Source organism: Lonchura striata, chromosome 6, assembly GCF_050655825.1.
Source record: "Lonchura striata isolate lonStrDom1 chromosome 6, ASM5065582v1, whole genome shotgun sequence".
NCBI classification, from domain to species: Eukaryota; Metazoa; Chordata; class Aves; order Passeriformes; family Estrildidae; genus Lonchura; species Lonchura striata.
In genome coordinates this window covers 2433721-2456859 of record NC_140708.1, presented here as the reverse complement: position 1 = coordinate 2456859, position 23139 = coordinate 2433721, and the positions used below count along the sequence as shown (strand labels likewise).

Sequence of the window (23139 nt, the reverse complement as noted above, 5' to 3'; positions counted from 1 at the left end):
CACAGCCCTCCTCCATTTTTAAGTTCTTGCCTGGACTTGAGAAATAAATGCCATAAAACCACAGGAGTGAATGTCCTCCTGGTGTTTCTAAGCCAGCTTGGAAAAGGAAACTTAGAACTTGAATGCAGAGCAGAGAAAAAAGATATTAGTTCCCTTTTCAGGCCATCTGAATGTCACTCCTACACCATTTGTGTAATAGATTAATCTCCCAGGCATTTCAGCATTGAGTTCTTTACACCTGGCTCCAGATACCCACATCCCTTGGGAAGCTTTGGCAGCAATCTGTGCTGGATTTCTCATAAATCTTAGGTGCCTATTCATTCCACTAAGCTCACAGTATTGCTGAATAACAGCTTTGACTCATGAGGACAGTAAAGATAAATGTCTCCTAAGGATTGAGGCTTTCTTTTTACCTGTCAAACTTGCTTGTCTTTGTCAAATATTCTGTGATACAGAAAGTATATATAAAAATTTCCCCCACCCGTCAGCTAATCTGTTGAGGGAAATTGTGAAACCATGGTCTAAAGCTGATGTTGTGGCAGGTGAGGTTTTGATTGGCTTGGAGCAGTACAGAAACAAAGGAACCTTCAACCAGCTGTTGTCTCCTCTTAGACCCTTTGCTCCAGGGTGTTTCCCTTTGGTATCCAGGCTGGTGCAATGCAGCCCACCTGACCATTTTTCAATGTGGTCTCTCTTCCAGCACAAGACCTTGGGAATCCTTTTCCTCTATGCATTTTTTTCCCTGGTGTTTAAAATGCCCCAAGGACCAGACAAGATGACTTTTGCGGGAGACCAAGGTATTCAGAAGCATCAAGATGTTGCAAGACTTGGTGCATGCCTGTTGCTCCTCACTGGCCCACTTCATTGCCCATAAACACATCATGCTCCTCAGCAAAATAGATGTTTATCAGAAATGACATTTGAGTTCACCCCTATCTGTGAGTCAGGTCCCTGCACGGCAGAGAAGGGGAAAAGGAAGATAAGTTCATTTGCTGACCTGTTCAGTGCGGATGTGGAGGTCCAGGGCAGTGTCACCCATTGCCATAGAAGAGCTTCTGAACAGATGGGATTGTGAACAGAAATAGTTTGGAAAAGCTGGGAATAGGAGAAAAAGAAGATTGTGAAGTGTGTGACTTTGCTGTGGCTATCTGAGAGTGTGTGATAAGGATTCTAGAAATAACATGGTCAGGAAAACAACATAGCTGTATTTACAGCAAACAATAAGAAAAGTTTCACTTGACTGGAAAACAGCTACTTCAGATCACTCAGGCTGGGTGTAACTACCTGTGAGATGTTGCTCCTTGGCACTGTGTTTTTTGAGTTTATAGGTCACAGTGGGCTTCTCCAGCAGTGTCTTGGTGGGGAGGACACAGCTCTCAAATTTAACATAACCTATCTGGGTAATTAATGACTTTGTTCCCTTCAGTAGGTAGCCTCTGTCATTCCTTCTGTCCCCACTTACTGCTAGACAGATCTGGGACAACTATGTGCAGGTTGGAGAAGAGAAACACCGGTAGCAGCAATGACTGTACCCAGCTGTTCTCCAGCCCCGGGCCCTATGCTGGGGCCAAGTGTGGGCAGGGAGCTTACACTTGTTTTGGTCTGAGGTTGTTGAATGCATGGATGTGACTTGGGGAATTTTTCTGGGACCAAGCAGATGCTTTTCCATATGGTGTGTGGATGTGGTCGGGAGCTACCTGAGGCTGGAGGATCCTCACAGCCAACTAACCTCCCTTAATTTTCTCCATGTAGTAAAAAAATGGTGCAAGGGGAAAGCATTTTGTTTCAGGTTGACAGGGCAAAAAAAATCTTCAGTTTTCATGGTCTATTCTTGATCCAGTTGCAGATCCAGACTGTGTCTGCCTGGGCAGTCTCAAATAGCCAGGGATTACACCACAATCCCTTCCCACAGCTTTCCTGGCGGAGGTGGGCGCTTGTGTATTTTGTATATTGTGACTCTCTTTATTAGACCGTTCCCATCTTCCTCTCCTCAGCTCTGATTTTCACAGTCCCCACGTGGCTGTTTTTCACTGTGCTGGCTCTCTGCTCTGGTCTTCAATATCCCTTTAAAAAAAAACAAACTGGCTGCTTTCCCTCTGCCTCCACAGTGCTTGTTTTGGTCTGGTTTCTCCTTGGTCAGGTTGGGAGCCTGCAGTGCTGGAGGCGGTCAGCCATGCAAGCAGGAAAGCAGCTCAGAGGGATGCTGAATGGCTTTTCCATCCCTCCCTGTGGCAGCACTCGGGGCCAGAGGAGGGACCTGGGCTGCAGGAGGAGGCAGCTCCCAGGCACTGGCACTGGCAGTCAGAGGGAGGTTGCACAGCCCTTCCACAAACCAGTGTACTTTCTGTTGTTACAGGGGCTTGGAGGATGGTGTGGGGCAGCTGCAAGAATTTTGGCAGTGGCCAGGAGCTGAGGTTTTCTCTGGAATGTCTTTGAGGCTTTGCAAAGGAATGTCCCCTGGGCATTTCTTCTCATACAAAATTTCACCCACTTTTCCTATCTGCCCCAACATGGGGCACAGAGAAGGCTGCTTGACCATCCTTCCTTCAGCTGCGACTTGACAGAAATACCAGCAGGAGATACTGCAACTCAAAATTGTTGCTGCTGTTCCCCTTCTTGCAGGGAAACTTGCAGGAGCTAAGGTGCAGCCATAGCCCCAGTTGCACCCAGGGGATGTGTGCCACTTGGTGCACACACTCAGTCCAGGCATTCTGCTTTTCTTCTTGGCTACACCCATTCTCTGCTATCCAGACCCTTGACACACTGGCAGCTGCTGGATGAGGCCAGCAAGGAGCAGTGTAGGGATGCAGTGGGATGTTGGCTTCCACCCAGGATGTGACACCCAGAGCCAGCAGGGCCAGCTGATGGGAAGTGGACTTCCCACATCCCAGCCTGTGCTTGCACTAGGCAGGTGTAGAAGAAGGAAAAAATGCTGGGAAAGGCAGCAGATGAGGGGTTGGTGGGGATGGCTGGAGCAAGGGGAGACTCGTGGGCAGTGTGGGCTGAGCCTTGGCCCTGCAGCATACAAGTAGGATGTTGTATCCAAGTGGATGCATCCGTTTCTAACTTGGGATTTGTATCTTCTCCCCAAACATCTCTGTGGAGATGAGCCAAAAAGGGGGACAATGCCTAAGTCCTGCCTTCTCCCCACATCCCAGCTGGGGTGCTCCATCTCTTGCCAGGTTGTTTTCATGGCTTTTATATTTTCTTGCTGTCATGTTTAACGTGATCCTTTTTCAGCTTGCTGGGGCTGCTTGGACAGATCACAGAATCATAGATTGATTTGGGTTGGAAGGGACCTTAAAATATGATCTAGGTACACTCCTCTGCCACAGACAAGGAGTCTTCTGTTAGACTAAGTTGTTCCAAGCCCCGTTCAACCTGACCTAGAACACTTCCAGGGATGGGGCAGCCCCAGCTTCTCTGGGCGACCTGTGCCAGTGTCTTAATGCTGCTCAAAGGCTCCCATGAGATTAAAAACATTAACAGACTGGTGAGCCCTGAGAGGTGAAGGAGGTGTTTGGGATCCCTGGTGTGGGGTGAGGGTGTGGAAAGGTCAGCTCCAGCTATTTAAACACCAGCAGCCACAAGCTGTGTCAGTGGCCCTGGCTCAGAGCCATGAGGAGGATGAGGTGGGAGGGTGCAATGGAACACCCTTGGCCCTGTGGCCTTACTGTCAGGAGGTGCATTGAACTGGTTGAAATGCTATGGTTTTGTATTTCACCCCTTTTGAGGACAGTAAGTCAGCATGACTTTCTATGCTGACTGTGCAAAAGGTGTTTTCTGCTTTGAAAGTGGCTCAACGCAGCTTTTTGACAAGCGCCGACAAAAGAATTGGAAAAGAGGAATTCTGTCTCAAGCAGCTGCTCCTTGCCAAGTTTTGGGCTCTCTGAATTGTGTTTTCCCTTGGAAGGACTAAGCCCTCATGGCAGGGCTGACCAGAGAGCTGGGATGTAGAGGGAGCAGTGCCTGGGCTGCTGCAATGGGCATCCAGCAGCGCTGCAGCCATGGCAGCTCATTGCCGTGTCAGAAAATGGGGTTCTCTGGCATGCCACCCCCCTTGCACATCTGGAAGAAAAATTGCAGTATAATCATTGCTTAAATACTGCCCTCATTTTTCCCCTGGGAATTCTATTATTCCCTGAAATTTAAATATATTCCCCCATCCACATTTTTGGGCCCTCCAGAGTATATACACACTTCAGCCTGGAAAGTTGCTCATGCGCCCTGGGCTGCTGGCTGTATTTTGGTTTGGGGTTTGTTTGGTTTAGACATACTGTTGTTTCATTTGTTTTGAAGATGCAAACCACACAATGAATTCCATGGATTCTGTGAGCAGTTATGAATAAATGTGGATGAACAATTCAGGAAAAAACCAAACAAGTAGTTTGGTCACTTAACTCTCTTTCTCTGAACATGTAGGCTGCTGTGCTCTTAACTGGAGTGGCTTGAGGAGTCACCCCAACCTTGGCTTTTGTCACCTGTATGTTGCCACATTGTGGCTGAGGGACAGGAGGAGGGAGAAAGGATGTTCCTTAAACCTCTAAGCGTCAACTCATCTGGCTTAGTCTGCTTTTGGGATTTAAACTGACTTTATTAAGGAGCATTTAATTAATTTTAATTAAGTTGCAATTGTTGCCTGAGTGGAGATTAGGAGGCCTTGGGTAAGCCATTAATACGTTTGTGAGCATGGCCTGTGCTGCAAAATGGTTAGAGGGCTCCAAGCATCCTTGTGTTAGGATGGCAGACACCTCATCCTTTCCCTTTTTATCCAAAATATGCTTAGAAACAGCCAAAGAATTGAAAAGGTACTCTGAAACACTGGTGCTCTGAAAGTGGGTGGCCTGTTCATATACACCCATCTACTTGTTCAGATAATTCCCCCTTGCCATGCTTAGGCCTGTTTCCTGTACACCCCAGGGCTCCCCTCTCTGTCTTTTATATGTCGTCTTCTTTTAAACTTTTTATTTTTGGCTTTTTTTAAATTTTAAACTGGATGGAAGGTGGGAAGAATTTCCTTTAAAGACATGGAATTGCTATGGGACTTTCTCTGGAGGCTGAGCTCTGCCTAAAGGTGCAAACAGGTGAACATTTATATTCGGGTGTGTATGAGTTCTGGTGACACAAGCATTAGCTTTAACAGTGGTTGTATATTATGGCCCAAATGTTACATCCTAGCCCTGGATAAACCTTGGTTGTTTGAGACAGCCATTCCCCATGCAAAACCAGGGATAAACAAACCTATTTCTCAGGCAAAGGTATGGTGCAGAGAGAGACATTGAGGATTAAATGCATGGAAAGGAGATTTTGTAGCCGATAACCGCTGTGAAGTACTCTGGCCAAAGCACAGATAGGGGCAGGAGAAAAGCGTTGTGGCTGTGCTGATTTTTATCAGTCAGTGGTCCCGATGTGACCTTTGCTGTCCACGTCTCAATAACAATCCAGTGCCACATGGCACCCCACGTGCAGACTGGGGCCCAGCAGGTTGCCTGTGGGGCACCAGGCCGCATTTGGAGGGCTGCAGCAGGGAGCTTCTGCATGTTTGACGGGTTTGTGTACAGATGTTTGGTAGAAGTGTTTACACCATTGCGTGCCTGTGCTTACAATGTATATGGTACATATGGGCATAAATCAGCGCCTTGACAAAGCAAGGCAAAAACATCCCAGCTGGCTGAGGAAACCCGAGGAGCACATTGCACTGCTACTGTATGACAGGGGCTTTGATTCAGCACGAGCGTGCTACCGGGGTGGAGGATTTTCCCTACGGCCTGGACTGTGTGCACATGGCCGGGCTGGTTTGCGTCAGCCGCTGACGCACGTCCGGGCCCCGCGACGCGGGTCTCGCGTGTGCTGCCCATGCTGGCAGCCCTGTGGCGGCCGGAGGAATGAGGGTGAGCCGTGCCGGCCGCCAGGCTCCACGGCGGGGCACAGCGCCCGGTGGCGGCCGAGCCCCTTGCGCAAAGCGTGGGCGCCCGCCAGCCGCCGAGCAGCGCTGAAAATACCCAGGATGGGCCAAGGGAGATGTTGCAGGCGCCAAGCGGCTCGGTCCGAAGCTGTTAGCAAGGGGACTTCGCTTTGGTGCTGATGTTAGATGCTGCCGTGCGCCTGAGGGCCATGGGGAGGTAAAAAGTGGGCTGCTGGCCTGGCCAGTGGCAGGATGGCTCTGTTTGGTGCCCCTGTGGTGGGCCAGAGAGGGGTTTTACATTGGGATGCAGAGGCCCGTGAGGAGTTGTCCTCTCCAAGGTGTCTGCTTTCAGTGTGGCGATACCTGATTCCCTGTTGGCTTTTCCGGGCATCTGCCTACACCTTTGCCCGATGGGTACCAAGGACCAGACTGATCCGCTGGTGCCCGAGGGTGTCCCAGGACGCAGATCAACAGGAAGAGGGGAGGGGCGGTTTTCCTTCCCCTGGATCGTCTTTCAGCCCTTGTGCCAGGCTGGGGCCGCAGGTACGCTGATGGTACAGGGGCAGAGTCAGCCTTTAAAAGGGAGAGGTTGCATCATGCGGGGCTGGGCGGGCCTGGAGAGGCAGAAACCTCATCTGTTAAACATATACCGCCCCCCCTCCGCCGGGGAACATTCAATCCTCTCTTTGATGGACGTCCAAGAAAATACTTCTTCCACATCCTAAACTTGTTAGCACCAGTTAATCATCTTAACCTTCTTCCCCTCTGAACACACACTCCAATGAGTTTCCCATCGCTGGCAGCTGTTAAAGAGGCAGTGACGCTTTTTGTGCCAGCCTTTGCAGGCGAGCGCATGGCCGTTAATTATTAAACCTCCCGGCTGTCCCCCAGGTGGGGGAGCAGCACCCCACACCTTGTGCTGAAGCCCCTCCGAACTGACTGTCCGATGAGTCACTTTGAGGGTGGATGCATTTGATGCAGCTCTCCCGTTCCAGGAACTGTACCAGGTCTGTGTCCCTCTTTGGCATTATGAATGCATTTGAAGCAGAAGCCCGGGAAAATATTTGTTTGCGTTACAGTGATGCTCCAACATCCCAGATGAATGCTACAGAATGCCAGCAGCGTTCTGTATGTAGTGTTCATCTGGGTTGGAGAGATGTGCTCATGTGTGGGGTCTGTGCCACGCACCTGGTGAGAGGAGTGGGCTGTTGTGACATGACATGTGGTAGCTGGGCATCTGCCCTTTATTGCATCTGGCTGTTTCTTCCCTTTCCAGTCTGGAAACCCTCTAGTTGCCCATTGTGTGTCTTTGGTTTTCCCCTCAAAACACGGTTGTGTTTTAGATAGAAGAAAGGTGACATCCTGATGCATCCATCCCCTCTGCAGTGCCCAGGACTCTGGTGGGGTAGTGATGTGCCCTTTGATGGGTGTGTACCTCTTGTATATAAGGAATTGGGTAGCAGCCCACTTGCATGGGCTCCCTGGACCAACCCCTCACTCCCCAGAACAGCACTGGGATGAATTCTGTTCTGCTTGCCCATCCTGTTCTAGCCTGGCTGCTGAGAATGAGTGTATGTTTCTTCCTCATGCAATGTCTTGGGTGAGCAGCATCGCAGATGGGCTGTGCAAGCAGGCGGTAATTAAATCAGCGTATTCCCCGGGGGGGGCAGCTGATGAACAGCACATGGGGGGACATGGGGGCTGAGGCACACACGGGCAGTCTCAATCCATTGCTTGCCTCACTCTGCTCCCTTAGGATGTCTGGTTTGTTTTTTTTGTTTGTTTTGTTTTGTTTTTTGCTTTTCTTTTTTTCCTTTCTTTCAAAGAGAAAATGAAGATTATATCAGCAGAACTGGAATCTGAACTGACAGAGCTTTGTGCAAGGGACTTGTTTATTATGATTTGGTGTTACTCCAGGCAGTGTGTCCGCCTTGCTGGGGACCACCCAGCTGTCCCATCCACACCAGACTACCCTTGCTGGGCGACTCAGCCAGCAGCAGGTAGAGGACCTTTTGGGAAGGCTCTTCCAGTGAATGAACCTGGTATTGGAATGTGGCACTGGGTGGATGCAGCCAGATCCTGGTGACTGCTCTTTTCTTGTCCTTCTCCTCTGTCATCTGCCTCTGGTGTCCCAGGGAGGAGATGTTGCTGGAGGCAACAGCAGCTGCTGGGAGTTGTGTGTTGGCCTCGTCCCTAACGGAGCTGAAGAACACAATGGGCTAGGATTTTTTTTAATCCTTTTTTGTTTAGGTTTAAAATATTAGCTCCTTATTAGAGTGGTTTTGGCAGGAAAGAGGGAGTAGTTATGTCTCCCAAAATGGCAGTCCTTGCCTCCACATTAACTTCTCCTTAGACCCTACAATATACAAGTGCCACACACATGAAAGAGGGCTTGAAACCCCAAAAGCACCCACAGAGCTTACATGTCTGTGGCACTGCCCTGTCACAGTGAGGGAGTCACGTGTCAGCTCTCTGCTCAACAGGGAGCAATTTACCTGGCTCTGACCCCTCTGAAACCCATGGAGAAAGCTGTGTTATTGTGAGGCTCTTTGCCATCCACTGTGCAATGTGATTTAATCTGGATTTAAAGGGAGAAGAGAGGAGAGGGGAAAACAAACGTGCATTTTTCTGAAAGGTGTAGCCTCGCGTTTATTGGTTTACCCCCAATTCATGTGTGTGATGATGTCTTGCTTATGTATGAGTGCTTATAGAAATGCGTATTTGTTGGGGAAGCAAGTGGAGTTGGGGTTTATCATGTGTGGTTGTAAATATTTCTGTCTCTGAATTCCAAAGCCATCCTGGATAGATCCCCAGGCTCTGCTATTGCATTAAACTGTATCTTAATAGGCAGGGTCCTGGAGTTTCTTGGGATGGTGATGGGAAGTGGCTCTCGGGCCCTTTAGGAAGGGAAACTACAAAAATGTGACTCTTGGCTCAAGGGCTGCTGTGGGGCATGCGCCACGTGGTTTGGCATGCATTCAGCCATTCCCCCTTCTCCACGTGGGTTTTTCTATGTGCCTTTCCCATACAGCAAGCTGTTGCAGACCTTGGTTCTCATTCCTCCTCTTTGCTCTCTTCTTTTCCAGAACAGTGAGGGTTTCCTGCTTTGATACAATTTGCCTCTTTAGCAATGACTGAGGAGCCTCAAACTTTTTTTTTTACCAGGTGTACCACGCAGCCCATGTACTTTGGGGAAACTTCTCTCTGAATGTAACTTCTCTCCCTTTTGCCCTCGTGCCCTCAGGGCCTTTCCTTTTGTCTGGGAGGAAGAGCTTCAGAGTAACTGATGTCTAAACTTGCTTGATTTTCCTCCAAGTTATTTTTTCTCTCCTCTGGGGAGAAGGGAAAGTATTCTGTGTCCATTTTCTTTGTGTTCTCTTTTCTTTTTGAGATTATAATGGGATCTCTCACTACCTTAAAAAATAACCATCTGTATGCCTAAATAAGAAAAAATCTTGCCCTCTCAAAAAAGATGGAGGTCCTGACAGAATTTAGCAAACTTACTGGGTCAAATTTGCCATGTTGGGAAGATGAGAGCATACAGGTGCCTTCCAGACTGTGCTCAGCGGGAGACAGCAGTTGGTTGGGGTTCCTTCTTTGCCTTTCTGCTGGGATGGATCTCTCCATAGTGTGTGTGCTGTGCATCTGGTGCTGGCACTGGAGGCAGCAGGGAAGGGATCTGCACGCACAGTTCATTCTAGGTAAGGGAAGCCTGAGTCCTTCATCCCTGTAAGCCAGTGCAGGTTGTCTCCATATGTGCATGCTGCCCCAGCCTGGCTCCCACTGGGCATGGGGTAGCCAAGCCAACCTCTCCAGCTTGAGATGTGCCAAAAAGCATCAGCTAGAGTTGGCTGAATGAATACTCTCCTCTTCTGCTCCATAAAACATGCTGAACAAACCCACTTAGGCTCATAAACCCCATCACATTTTTCCTTTTGAAAGGACTAGCATCAGCCCCACTCTCCTCCACATGCTCTGTTTGGAAATAAGGCGACGCATCAGGAAGAGCCTGAAGGAAGAATTTATGGTGTCTCTAATTAGTCAGTTTGTTCCATCCTTGAAGAAGAGGATAACGAGCGACAGGGATGCATTGCTGGCCTCTGGAGGAAGAGCACTGTGGCTAGGCTCATGTCCAATTGCTGATAGGGTAATTAGTGGTAACTGGGAGCTATCAATCATCTGGGGTGGAAAAATGTCTGGGCTAAAGGAAAGACCCTCCCAAACATTTTCATAACTCAAAAGGGTGTGAGACAGGGTCTGGAAGGGAGTGCTGGCAGTCCGTGAGGTATTTGAGGAAGGAGTCTATTAAAAGATAAATTGAGCACAATGGTCTTTTGTTCGTCCCTGGGTAGGTGACAGAATTTGCTGTTATAAAAGTTGAAAAGTATTTTGGAAGGAGGAAGGAAGAAGAAAAGAGTTAGCAGATGGAAAAGAGAGAAGAATAACAAAAATTAAGGGGCAGAAAAAAGTAACAGTGCGCTAGTTATTAAAATCAGCTGCTAATTGCAAAAATTATATAGGATTAAAATGAATTACGCAATTTGTCAAATGAATAAAGTGTGCAGTTTGCATTTGAAGTGCACGAGCAGAGAATTTATTCAAGCAATTATTAGCTGTAGTAAGGTCCAACTTTCTACTTTTCCCAGACAACCACATTATGAGAGAGATTGTAATTTTCAGCAGGAAGTAAAAATGCCATGGATTTTGATTTTTGCTTTGCCCAGCCATGATTTACTTTGGCCATATTTTCTTTGTGGTTCCTTCCTAATTCTGCAACTCTCTGAGGAATAGAGCTTGTGCAGGGCCTGGCCGAGTGCTGAAGAAGCCAACTCCTCGGTGCAGAAACAAGAGACTCCTCTTGAACAACCAGCTGTAACTTTCAAACTGGTTTGGATCTCTCCAGAGCTTTCAGATGCCACCTTCTTATTCCTGGCATGGAAAAGGATGTCTTAGGGGATGTAGGATGGGAGTTCCAGAGAGATTATCAAACATCTGCCAGAGGGTAGGGTTTGTTGGAGTGGTACCATATTCAATTGGCATGTGCGTCTTCAGACTAAGAATTGGGAGGTGCTCCTGGTGCTCAGGTGTTCGAGGTAGATTTCAAAAACACAGAAGGAGCTGGGGAATTGGTGGGGTAGTGCCTTTGGAGAGTAGGAACTGGGGAAGAAGTTGAGAAAACTCAGCAGCCTGACAGAGAAACTGTTGAAGGCACGAGTTGAAGTTGTCCCAGTGCAAAGGACCCACAGGAAGAAATCAGCTAAAGAAAATCACAAAGTCCTCCACAAAGTGAAATTCAAGACAGGAAGAAAGTAAAGCTGAAAGGAATTAAAATGAATGGGTGTGCAAGATTAAAATCTGAGAGCCTAGGGGACTTTCAAGGACACTAAGAAAAGGCTGAAGTTGTTCTTTGTGAGTGAGCAGGAGACCTTCCTCCTCACTGGAACATAAATGCCAGTCGCACCCGACAGCGAGGACATCAGCTTCTTAAAGAAAAGAGCCTTTGAGGGCTGATGGAGAACAAGTGACATGTCAGAATATAAGGGCAAGGCAGAGGTGGTGACAGGGAGGAACTTGTTTTCCCTCTGTGAGTAAGACCCTGTGGATAAGGTAAATAGACACCATGTCTTCTGCCTTCACCAAGTCATCTGCCATTGTCTCATGCAGTGAGCTGGAGAGGTTGTTGCTGTTTTAATATTACATTTCAAGAGGCAAAAAGGCCATTGAGGGAGAGCAATGAGAGCAACCAGAGGTCCAGAAAACATGGCCTCTGTGGAGAGACTGGAAGAATTAGGTTTTGTTTAGTCTAAAGACAAGAGAAGACTGAGGAACAGCATAGCAGACATCAAATACATGAGGTAACCGCAAAAAGGAGAGAAACAAAAAGAAATCTCTTCTTTGAATTTGCTGTGCATCAGAGGTCATTGACTGACTCAAACAACAACACTGAAAATTTTGGGTAGTCTCTAAGAAAGATAATAAATATGGCCTTATGAATCAGGGCTTGGGTATTGCCTGGACTGGATCACTAGGGAAGCATGTGGTGTCGCTATCCCTAGAGGACAGCAACAGGTTAGAGAAATATTTGCCCAAATGGGCTAGGTACAGACTTTTTATTCCTTTGGTTGCTTTGAAGATGTTCCTTCCTCAGTTTCGTGTCACTCTCATTTCACAGGAATCCTTTAATCTCTGTTTGGTTTGCTCAGGGGAGGCAGAAGGGGAAGAGAAAGGGGGATAGTCAAGAGCAGCGGTTTTGGGCTGGTGGTTTGCTGGAGCCTGGGGGCTCTTTGGCAGAAGGTGGTGGAGTGGAATGAGCCTGCCACCATAAGGTTTCCATTTACCATCCAGGGGTCTGCACCACTAGTGGAAAACCTTGGGGGGGCCTTCAAGTATGAAAACCCACTGGGTGAGCTGACCCTGGGAGTCCTTCCCAGCCAGATTTCTCTGCTTTCTGTGGTGCTAAGTGCTTCAGCATGGCAGGGACAAATGTGATTGTTTGCTGCTTGGGAAGAGCTTGCTGACCCATGGATGCCTGCCCAAAAGGAGCATTGTGCTGCCCAGCATTGGCCATCCCACCACCTCTCCCCTGGCAGTGCCAGAGGTGCTCTGTTTGTCGTGGGTGTAGACAGCACTGTGTGGGCCATCTGCTCTTGACCCTTTCCCGCCCTTTGTTTTGCAAGGGGGTCTCTCAAATGTTAGTCAGTATATTTCTGATTGTCTGTTGTTGAGCACTTTAATTTGCCTAACGGGCTGGCTGTGGTTATGCCAAAGGTCCCACTTACCCTTATCAGATTCTTTTGGCTCGGGAGGCTGACTGGCTCCTGTTGTCCTTATTTTGAAACAAGCAGAGATGTTTGAAGATGCACTTGGGATCTGTGATTAAACTCCACTATCAGGCCCCTTCTTTTATTTTTGAGACTAATGCTTAATCATGTTAATTTTTCTGTGAGGCTTCACCTTGGTGTCTACTTTGATCATAGTAGCATCCTTTGGACTTTTTTTGGTTCTGTGCTTGTGGCCTTCTGCTTGGCTTGGGCTGGTGGTGGTGATGCGCTGGGATGCTCAGAGTGCCTGGGCCGTGACTTTTATCCTCAACAGCTGCTGATATTAACTGCCGACTCTCAGTGATGTCATGGGTTTGATTTGGGGGGCGAGCTTGAATGACTGGCATAACCTGGTGCCTCACTTAGCGTTGGTCAGATTTTTTGGCAGTGAAATCCTGATGATCCTTTCACTGTCCATCATTTCTGCAATCCTTTGAAGAACCTCTTGCCACTCTGCAAGGGTGTAGCCTAGAAGGGAATGTTAGGGATGGAGGATCCTGGCGTTTTGCAAGGGCCTTCTGCTCTCTGGAGTGAGTTATCCATACAGATTGTCGGCCACTGCTGACAAAACCTAAAGCAAAATTACTGGAAGTTGTACTTTGGGTAGTCAGTGTTTAAATTTTTTCTTATTTTCAAGATTTTTTTGTCTTTAATTCCACCTGCAGCTAATAAAAATGAATTATGGCAAGGCACATGGCATTTTTTGCCTTTTCGTTTGAAGTTCTCTGAGTTAATGTTCCCTCTGTCTCTGCTTGTATCATTTGTCCCCCAATGGAGGTAGGGAAGTCGGCTCTAGAAGAGTATGAGTACTCTGGATCTGCTATGAGAAAATCACAGCATGGTCTGTGTTTAAAATAGGCCAAACAGATTGTGCTCCATGCACCCAGCTGGGGTATGCCTGCTCTGAAATGGGGTCAGTCTGCACTGAATGCCCATGGAGCCATGAATTAGGGGTTCCATGCCACCCTGGGTAGGCTCATGCTTAGGCCACTGGCATTTCAATCAGCATTTCATAACTAATTGCCTGGCCACAGCTATCTTGTTATCAATTAACATAGCCCTGAATGTCAGGAAGTAACTGTATCTCTCTAACTCCCTAAGGTTGGCTTCTGGGTCTGAAATGGCTGGATTTCCTCACAGGGATGGATTACATGTTTACATCTTCCCTGCTGCCTGGCGTGTGTAGTGAGGATGACCCAACTAACCAACAAGAATGTCTTTGTGTTCCCTCTTTCTCCTCCTTGTCTCATGTATGTTATACAGGAGGGAAAATAACCCCCTTGTATGTGAGCTCTTGGAGCAGGCTGAAGATACATTGCAGACACTGTACTGCCTGAATCCAAGAAATTAGAGGGGAAAAAATATGTAACAGCATTTGGGAACCTTTTGAGAATGGACACTTTTCCAGACTTCAGGGAATGCCCGTAAGTGGATGGGATAATTTCAATGATCCTCTTGGTCCAGAGAGCACTGGTGTCTCAAGCTGGAGAATATCTCTGTCATCAGCAGACAGCCTCTTACCAAACCTGCTCCTCTACGTCCAGCTTTTAACATTTGTGGAACACAAGACTTTCCGGATTAGGATAAATTTGACCAGCCTGCAAAACTAAGCCTCTCCTTTTCTGAGGCCAGTGAGGCTACAGCGTGGAGGGTGGCATCTTATCTCAGTGGCTGAGAGAAAAGGAGTCATTGCAGCTCTGTTGTGTTGGAGCAGGCCATGGGGAAGATCAAGTGAGCAGAGGGCTCTGTGGCATGGCCTTGCAGTTCATCACAGGCGTGGCCTTTCTGTGCATGCAGTAAGGTGGACCCTTCCCTTACGTGGCTGCTCATTTGCTCACTTGGGCTATGGAAAGGCAGAGCTTCTTTAAGGAAGTTTTCTGTCTTAAAAACTTAAAAACCAGAGCAGCTGAGAAGGGACAGTGCAGATGGTGCTAGTGTCCAAAGGCCATATGTTTGGAGGGACCTTGGGTACCCCTACAAGAATTCTTTGTTTTCTCAATGTTCCTTTTCAAAGGTACTCTGGAGGTCTCCTCTTTGCAGGAGACCACTGCTTCCTCCCACTTGTCCACTCCTGACACGTTTTCCCCGTCCCCTCCTCCATCCCCTGCTGCTCCACAGGCCTCGCAGCTGGATAAACAGCGCTTGCAGTCACTTACAGCCCTCCAGTGCCTTGCAGCGAGGCGCCGGCACAGAGAGATGCTTCCTGAGCAGCCCGTCGTGGGCGGATGGTCGTGCTGCAGCCCACATGCCAGCGCTGGCATCGCTCCGCTCCCAGCAAGATCAGGTTCAAAACACACAGGATCTGGAGGTGCTAATTACAAGTGTGGGTTCTCTGTCCCTGCAAGGCTGAGGAATTTGGTGATCTGGAAGCTCTGGGTCTGTCTGCTGGCTGGGCTTCACTGTGGAATGGGCTTAGAAACGTTCACAGTAGCTTTTATCACTTCTCTGTTGACTCATCCTTTGACTGTTTATAGGGAAAGAGGATCTAGCTCATCTCCTATGCAGCATCGCCTCTGTCTCACCCCAAAAGAGCCTGCTGTAAGGAGAGGAGGAACCCCCAGTAGGTGTGATTTGTGCTTGTGGCTGTCAAGATTGTTGGCTCCTGGTTGTTTCCAGAGCTCTTTGGAGTTCCCCACCAAGACCTGGCCCATGTTGGGGCAAGGAGACCCAGTTCCACATGGTTGCACCAAACTGGCTGGGCTTGCAAGAGACATGATACAGGGGCTACATGCAGTGGTGGTGTGGTGACTCTGTTGCATTGCAGTTCAGGTGGCTTTTGTAAAGGGTCCCACGCAGCCTGGTCAACTTGTGGGTTTGTTCCCTTGGCTTGCAGGGCTGTCAGCATCCCTGCCCAGGCCCGAGCAGCTCTGCCAGAGCTTTGGCCAGGGCTGAGCTCACTGCACTGCTGGTGGTTGGAGCTGTTGAGAGTAGAGGCTCAAGTATCTCCATCCTCTTCTATCCACTCTTTCCTCTAATGTGCATTAATTTACTACTTGTATTAAGGACTGAGCCACTTGAGAACCTCTATTCCACCTTGTCATTTATCACTGTGACAGAATATGACCAAAGCATTTTGCTGAAGCTTTATTTTGCTTCGTAAAATCCCCCATGCTTTGCAACAGCTTATCCAGCAGCACCTCCTCCCTTCCTGCTGTCTTTAGAACATCTTTCCTCCTCCTCCTCCTTCTCCTCCTCCAGCCCATGCAAGATGATGTTGCTTTTGGAAATGACTCTGTCTGAGGGCTTCGCTTTCTCCTGGGTCACACGGATGATCCCGGCATTTGAAGCCCAGTCCCTGGATGGTGTCTCCTGACTGACTTATTGCAGCCAAGACTGTGTCCCTGCAGCTCACTGATGAGTGTTTACACAAGACTGTGCAGTCCCCTTCGCATAGCCATTAATTTTATAGGGGGCTCATAACAGAGATGGGCCTCCACTATTCCTCTGGTCTTTGATCTGTGTGGGGTGTGTGGCCCAGAGCTGCCGGCATTGCTGATTTACTCTTCTCTGTGGATGGGGCTTCTGGAGCAAACAAGAGCTTAAGTTTGCTCTCAGTGATATGGTAATACCATTACAAGCTGTCCTGCTGGCTGGTTGTGTTTGGGCTGGAAGGGCAGGGGTGGCTCAGGGTTTGCATGTCCTTAAATTTTCTTTTAATATTAGATCAGCAGTTTGGTTCATGCAATCCATGAATGCCCAAGTCCATGCAGACAGTTAGGTGGGTTATTAAGGGTCTGAAGTGTTGTTAATGGAAATAAAGTCCGTGTATTGGCAAGCTATAAGCATTGACCTTGTGTCAGGGCACTCAGTCTGAAACAAAATCTCTCCAAAACAGTTCTCTCACAGAACTTCACTGTGATCCAAGCCAGACTCAGAAAACTCTCTCTTTTTTTTTTTTTTTTTATTTTTTTTTTTTTTTAAATTCTTTCTTTTCTCCCAGTCTGGCATAAATTAGGATTCCAGCATCAGTCTGACCTTGCTCTCCTAGATGAGCTCTCTGATCAGAAGCCCTTTTGTTGTTTAGACTTGGTGTACCAAGTAGGACAGTGGGCTCAGCATCAGCACCGGTGGTGGGTGCTTGCCAGGTCATCCAAATCTGGATCGCCCCTGAGCTCCTGTCCTAAATTTGATTTGAGTTGTTTTGATGTTGAGCCTTCCAGCTGCGAGTGTTGACTTCAGCTCTGTCAGCCATCATGAATGTGGTTATTATTCTTTGTATTTTAACCAAAAGTTACTTTCTAGAGCTAACTTCTTCCGATCAACCACAATGAAGCCATGTCTAACAGTGGCACTTGACAGGGCAGTTTCAGGTCACCAAACCTGGTATGAGAGAGTCATGCTAAGTGAGAGATTTCCAATGTGGAAAATGTTTGTTCATCCAAAGTCTCCAGTTTCTTTTGTGGACTTTCAGGATGACGACGTGTTCCGCAGGTGCTCACCGTGACATCCGCCTCCTGTGCAAGGAGTTTGCTGCCTGTTGTCTGTCAGCTCTTCTGTTATACTGCTTAGCCTTTGCTTCTTGGCACTCTGTGTGAAGAAAAAAAAAAAAGAAAACAGAATGTCTATAAAGTATGGAAAATGTAGAAACCCCTGACAGTTGTATGGTGTGTCTTGCTTCTCCCACAGAGAGGAAACCACAAAATAGTGAGTCCAGGGGTTTCTTTCCACACACACAGTATCTGTCAGGATTTTGAGGAATTTTCTGGGAACTGATGGAAGAAATGTGCTGTTTAAGCCCTGATATATATTGTACAACCATTCTGTATGTGAGAGATGCAGTGCTCCACACTGGCAGGTTCCAAAAAAGATCTCCAAAATAAAAGAAATCCAAAGAATTTGAGGGAATTTCTTCTGAGGTCAGGTTGACTTCTATGGGATCACAGGCAGAAGAAAAGGGGAAAATGTGTTTGTATTAAAGAGAAAAAGTACCTGATATTTTTAATAGCTGTAGTTTCCTCATTAGCCATTTCACACCTTCACAAGATTACTGATTCTGGTGGGAAATGGGTAGGAATTTTAGCAGCAAAGGGACTCTTGCCTCCTCAGTTTCAACTTTCTCAGCCTCCAGGCATGGGCAGGATGTGAAGAGGAATCACATAACTAACAAGTTCCCCACTCTTGTGTGTTGGAGGACCAAAACTGGGTTTGACAGTGTCAAGAGCCTGCCTTGCATGGCCTTCCCAGCACAGGTCTCTGACAGAGACTGCCCTGCACTCACGGTGGTTATTAGCAGCTGCTAGTTGTGGGGATACATTAATTAACAAGCAGGGAGCTGATGAAAGTGCATCAGCAAGTGGGAGCAGCCTGAGGATTAAGCCCAAAAGATGGTGTAATGTTTTTTTCTAGCTCTTCTTGTTAGGATTTATTGCATTTAAAAATTAATTATTGTTTCTTTTTCTTCTCTCTTCCAGGTCCACCTGTAAGTACCAAACCTGTACGGTCTTAGAAGCTGTTGACATGGAGTCTGCGGGGCATGAGCTTGCAGCCTCCTGTCTGTGGTGTCTGGTGTGGTAGCCACCTTTGCAGTCCCGGCAGCCTGGGCTATCCCAAACAGCAAGTACTGCGAGAGCTCAGGGCTGGGTTGGGGTGGGATTGCTCCAGGCTGCAGCTCAGCAGGGACGGGGACATGGCAGATTCACGTGGTGCAGAGACTGTGTGTTTGCAGTTGGCCCCGCAGCCTCTGCGGGAACTGGCTGTGTGCGCTTCACATGCATGGGATGCCACATACTGAATGAGATGTGTTTGCAGAAAAGGGAAAGATAGATCACAAACACATGGCAGGAGCTGAGCTGCAGGGACTTGTTCTCTGCTACTCACCCGGACTGGCTGAGCTGCTGGGCCTTCAAGTATAGCTGTGCAACTATCAATTTCAGAGGAAAAATTGTGTTGACAGCTTCCTTTTCAAATGTTAGCTAATGTAAAACCTCAGTGCAGACAATTTAGGCTTCAGGAAAATAGCTAGGTTATTGCAGAAATTTTCTTGCAGCTATTACCAGACCCACAGTGAACCAGAAGCAGCAACACAAGGACTGAAGCCATGTATCGATAGCTCTCAGGATTATAAAGAAATGCTGCATTGTCTCTAGCACAGTCCTTCCAGAGGAAATGGTTTATATTCATGTACAATAGAGGGACTATTCAGGGTTGCTGTGAAGGAACATGAGAAGTTAAACATACGGTAGTCATCTTTTGTCTGTTCACGCAAAAATGTCTTAAACAGTTTGCAGATGACGTTCTGAGTAGTAGTTGCTGCACAACCTATTTTCTTTCCCCTTTCATCAGGCTGAAATGCTATAGACTGAACTCCCACAGATATACGAGCACAGACCTATTTAATGACAGCAATCTTCCAAAAAGTTGCACCTTCTAGGCCAAAAGGTCTGAAAGCATTTCACAGCTGGAAGTCCTGATCCACACAAAACTTCAGCGATAGCTTATCCCAGGGGCTTTCAGGACTGGCTGCTGAAGTGGATGTGTTACAGCATTAGCTGTGGCTTTCTGGGAGGAGAGCACGCCTCTGCAGGCAGCTCCAACTGGAGTCCCTCCATGGCAGTCCCTGCCATTTCAGCCTGGGCAGGCCATATGTTGCCACTAAAGGGATGAGGTGGACACAAAAGTGGTGGTGGTGTTGGCATTTCCACTATTGCTGTGAGAAATTAGAGAGAAATCACTAGATTTGACACAGGTGTCTTCTAGAGAGTAGTCAGTGCCTTTGTGGGGTGAGGAGGATGCACGCTCCAGACTTCCTCTGCAGCAATAAGGGTTAGAAACCTAATATTGTAATGAGAGATTGAAGCCTGGCAGAAGCACATGGGACCACCAGAGAAGTGCTGACATTATATGCTACTGTATCCTGGCTTATTGCGACCCCTGAACCTGTCTCTGCAAGCAGACTTCTAGGACAAGCTGAGAGGAATGCTATAGCCAATGGAAATAACAAGAGGAAGCTGGGCAGACTGAGTGTTCTTAGCCGAAGTGGAATTTGTCTTGGACTAGTAGGACCCTCATCTCATTCAGGACCTCTTGGGTTTCTGATCAGCCGGTGAGCGAGATTGGTTCAGTCACTGTGAGCAAAGGTTCACCTCTGAAAAGCCAAATGAGTTCTACATATCACCATAGGAAGTATCCCCCCACCCCTCCCTATTTCTTGTGTTTGAAATGGAAATGGTTTTATGAGCAGCAACGTGATCTTCCTGGCTGATTGTCATACACATTATTCTAGATAGTGATCGCAAAACAATGACCACCTCACATCTCTCTCCTGTTTTTATTTCCCAGCTTGCAAAAGAGACAGCACACTGTTTGACAGGGCTTATCTCCCAGTATGGATGTTGGCTTGAGTGTGGAGATGGGAGAAATACTCGTTAGAAATGCCCTGAGCCCTGCTTGCAGCCTAGGCCAACAAGGACAAAAGCTGGGGAAATCGTGAGCAGCACCAGAGCAGCAGAAGGGAACGTCATGTTCTTCCCTTGCCCAAAGCACACTTCCACCCTTATTCCTGAAGTCAGTAAAGGCTTTGGTGAAGACAGGGGCAACCCGCAGTCATGTAAGATATTTGATGAGATTGGGACTAAAAGGGGTGAAGGAAGGAAGGAAGTGATGAAATCGTGCAATAGTCCTTTTGCTGTCTGGACCACATCCGAAGCAAATGATCCTCTCACGGACATTTTCTCTCCCATTTCTGATCATGCAACATTTCTGTGGCAACTGTAACAATTCCATACATGAAAAAATAATATTTAGCAGATGGAAACTAAGGAAGAAAGTCAAAGCCCTGTAATTAGCTTGTTCTCCGTGGACTTGCAGATACCTTCAGAACTCGAGCGGAGAGCTGTGGGTAGAGTCGTGCCAAAAGGAGAGAAAACTTCACAAGCAGGAGATTAGGAAACCGAAGCAATCAGAGCTGATGGTCAAGGAGCTGTGGAGAATTTTTTTAACCATTCTGTTTCCTAAGCACTTCCATGTGATTCCATGTCTTTATCAGGCCCTCCTTTCAGAGTTTGAGGCTGGCTTTTGCTGTTTCAGTGTATTTTGTCCCAGGGCCTCACAGAAAGGCCACAGCTCCTGGTACATACTTCATTATTTCTGTTTCATCCCCTTAATCTTTCTGTTGGACAGTACCTTGATCAGGAGGCCCTCAACATTCATAAGGTGGAAGAAAGTAGACTTGCATGAAAAATGGGACCTGGAATAGAATATTGCAAGCATGACACGGCCCATACAGAGTAGGGACCACAGGAGCTTTGTAGGTCCAAACTTAAAGGGTAGCATAATCCTCGTGTACCCTCCTATATGTGGGAAACACTACTTTTGAAGATGTCTTTGAGGTTCTGGTTGAACAGGCAGTGTTCAGTGTTCTCACTGATGGGATTTGCTAGTTGCAGCAGGATTTAGAAGGTCTAAGTCTCCTTGGGACAAATACAAAAATCCATAATAACAGTATCTGCATCAGAGTTAGTCATGACTGAGGAAGGAGTGTGGGTTTTGGAATTAACAGCAGCATGATTTCCTGGTGATGGTTCCTTGCTCTGCAGGCTGCAGCTCACCTGGAGACTGCACAAGCCATAACAGGCAGTTTCCCAGTGAAGGAAATGCAAACTGTGCTGCTGACTCTCCCCTGGCTCAGGACAGGGGCTGCTGGTTGCCTTTCATGCTCTTTTAACTCTGATGTGGCAGCTTCAGGCAGCTTTTCACGACTTTGTAACCAACCTACACGGTATCATCCACCCACAAGTGCTCTTTCCTGGCTCTCTGTCACAGACAACCTTTCCTTATAAACATCTGGTATTTATTTGCTGTCCTACCGGGATCTCCCCCTTTGCTGTAAGTGCACAGTCACATTCCAGACACGGTGCCGTCATATACCACTCCAGGTACTTGTGGGGGACCTGACACAGCTCAGCCCCGACCTTGGTCTCTTCCTGCTCGGGCACCAGCCACAGCAGAGGCAGAAGAAGCAAATTCAGCTTTTACCTCAAAAACCGCAAGGGAAATCTGCCTGGGCTCAGCTCTGGAGGAAAGCAGTATTTAAAGGACTAAAAGCAGAGGAAAGCTTAGTATTATGTTTTCTAGCAGCCACAAAGTAATCCCAGGGCCAGATGCCGACACCAGGAGCTCCACTCACTGTTGACAGAGATAGGCAAATACTAGCACAACTCAGAACCTACCTAAAACCCTAGAAGAAAGCAGTTTCCCGTAATATATCCTCAACAAAACTTAAAATCAAGCAGCTGTTCAGGGTTTCATCCATCTGAAAGGGGTGCTTTTGCAAAGTGTACGTGGCTCTTCAGTATGTCACAACACATGCTGCATTGGAAAAGAATGCCCCCCACACCAAACAGCCCCCCCAACTCTGCAGAGGGACGTGGCTAAGCTTCCACCAGGGAATAGTTTGATCTCAAGCAATAATGTTTGAGTTTGGGATACACAGCTTTTGTGTACACCCAGAAGAACAAACAGAGCTAAGTGCCTTCCCCTTCCAGAGATTTCAGATGATGTTCACACGCGTTAGGACTGAACGTGTGGGGAGGCATAAAGAGGTGGCAGCAATGGGACTGGTGTCTCCAGCTGCAGAAACCAGAAAACCAGGTTTATGTCTACAGACGCAGTCAGCCAGGGGCAGAACATTCTGTTTTACATAAGGAAACCCCAAACATCACTGGAAACAGAACTGAGGGATTATTATCACGTCATTTTTGCAAAATATAGAGCAAAAGCTACATGTCTGCTGAAGCCATAATCATCAAGATCCTTTAGCAATGAGCTGCTGTCTTCCAGATCTGCACAGCCTTCAGTTTTGGTGACCAGGAATACAGAGAGGGTAATTTGGGGTTTTTTTTGTAATTGCATAGTACAATTTAGCTGTAAGAGGCAGCCAACTGCCTGGTAGGTAAGTGGGTGAAGAAAATTGTCACTTCTCCTATGTTCATGTGTTTACGAGGCTCTGTCCAGTGTCACCTGGCCCAAAGTCATTCCCAAAACCACTGTTAGGATCACTCACATGCTGGCAATGCACTGGGAAGTATCTCAGAGGGGTAGAGGACACTGAAACAGCTGCTCATATGTCTTCTTCCAGACGTGCTTTTTCCTGTGTCAGCTTGTGTTCTTACATTTTTCTCTTGCTTCTAGACAGGACAGTATTTTTAAGTCTAAGAGAATTGTGTTTTACAGTGATAACTCTATAAATAAATAGCTAATACCCAGATGACTTTGGTCAAGAAAGAGAAAAATGTGACAGTTGGCCACTGCAGGAAGCCAGTTCCCAGGACCTGGATTTTATGAAGTGTTGGAAAAAGGGATAGTACTTTGTTTGACTGGAGACTCCTGTCTTCCTTTTGCTGCCTAAATTGCTGTATGTAATTTCTGTTGTGAGATGTGTGGATTTGTCATATGTGGAAATGAACTGGTGGCTCA

At 47.5% G+C, this 23139-nt stretch overlaps 1 protein-coding gene across 3 annotated transcripts in view; it reads left to right on the top strand.

The window, feature by feature from the left end:
* LOC146766991 (collagen alpha-1(XIII) chain-like) overlaps nucleotides 1-18274 on the top strand; it is a 28314-nt gene extending 10040 nt beyond the window's left edge. The window contains exons 3-4 of one of the 3 annotated variants that reach the window (XM_085583806.1): nucleotides 701-797; nucleotides 18138-18237. In XM_085583806.1, coding sequence (XP_085439932.1) covers nucleotides 701-753 — 53 coding nt within the window. In that variant the 3' untranslated portion in view covers nucleotides 754-797; nucleotides 18138-18237. The other 2 variants (XM_085583807.1, XM_085583805.1) reach the window with 2 other exon arrangements.
* The last annotated feature ends 4865 nt before the right edge of the window (nucleotides 18275-23139 follow it).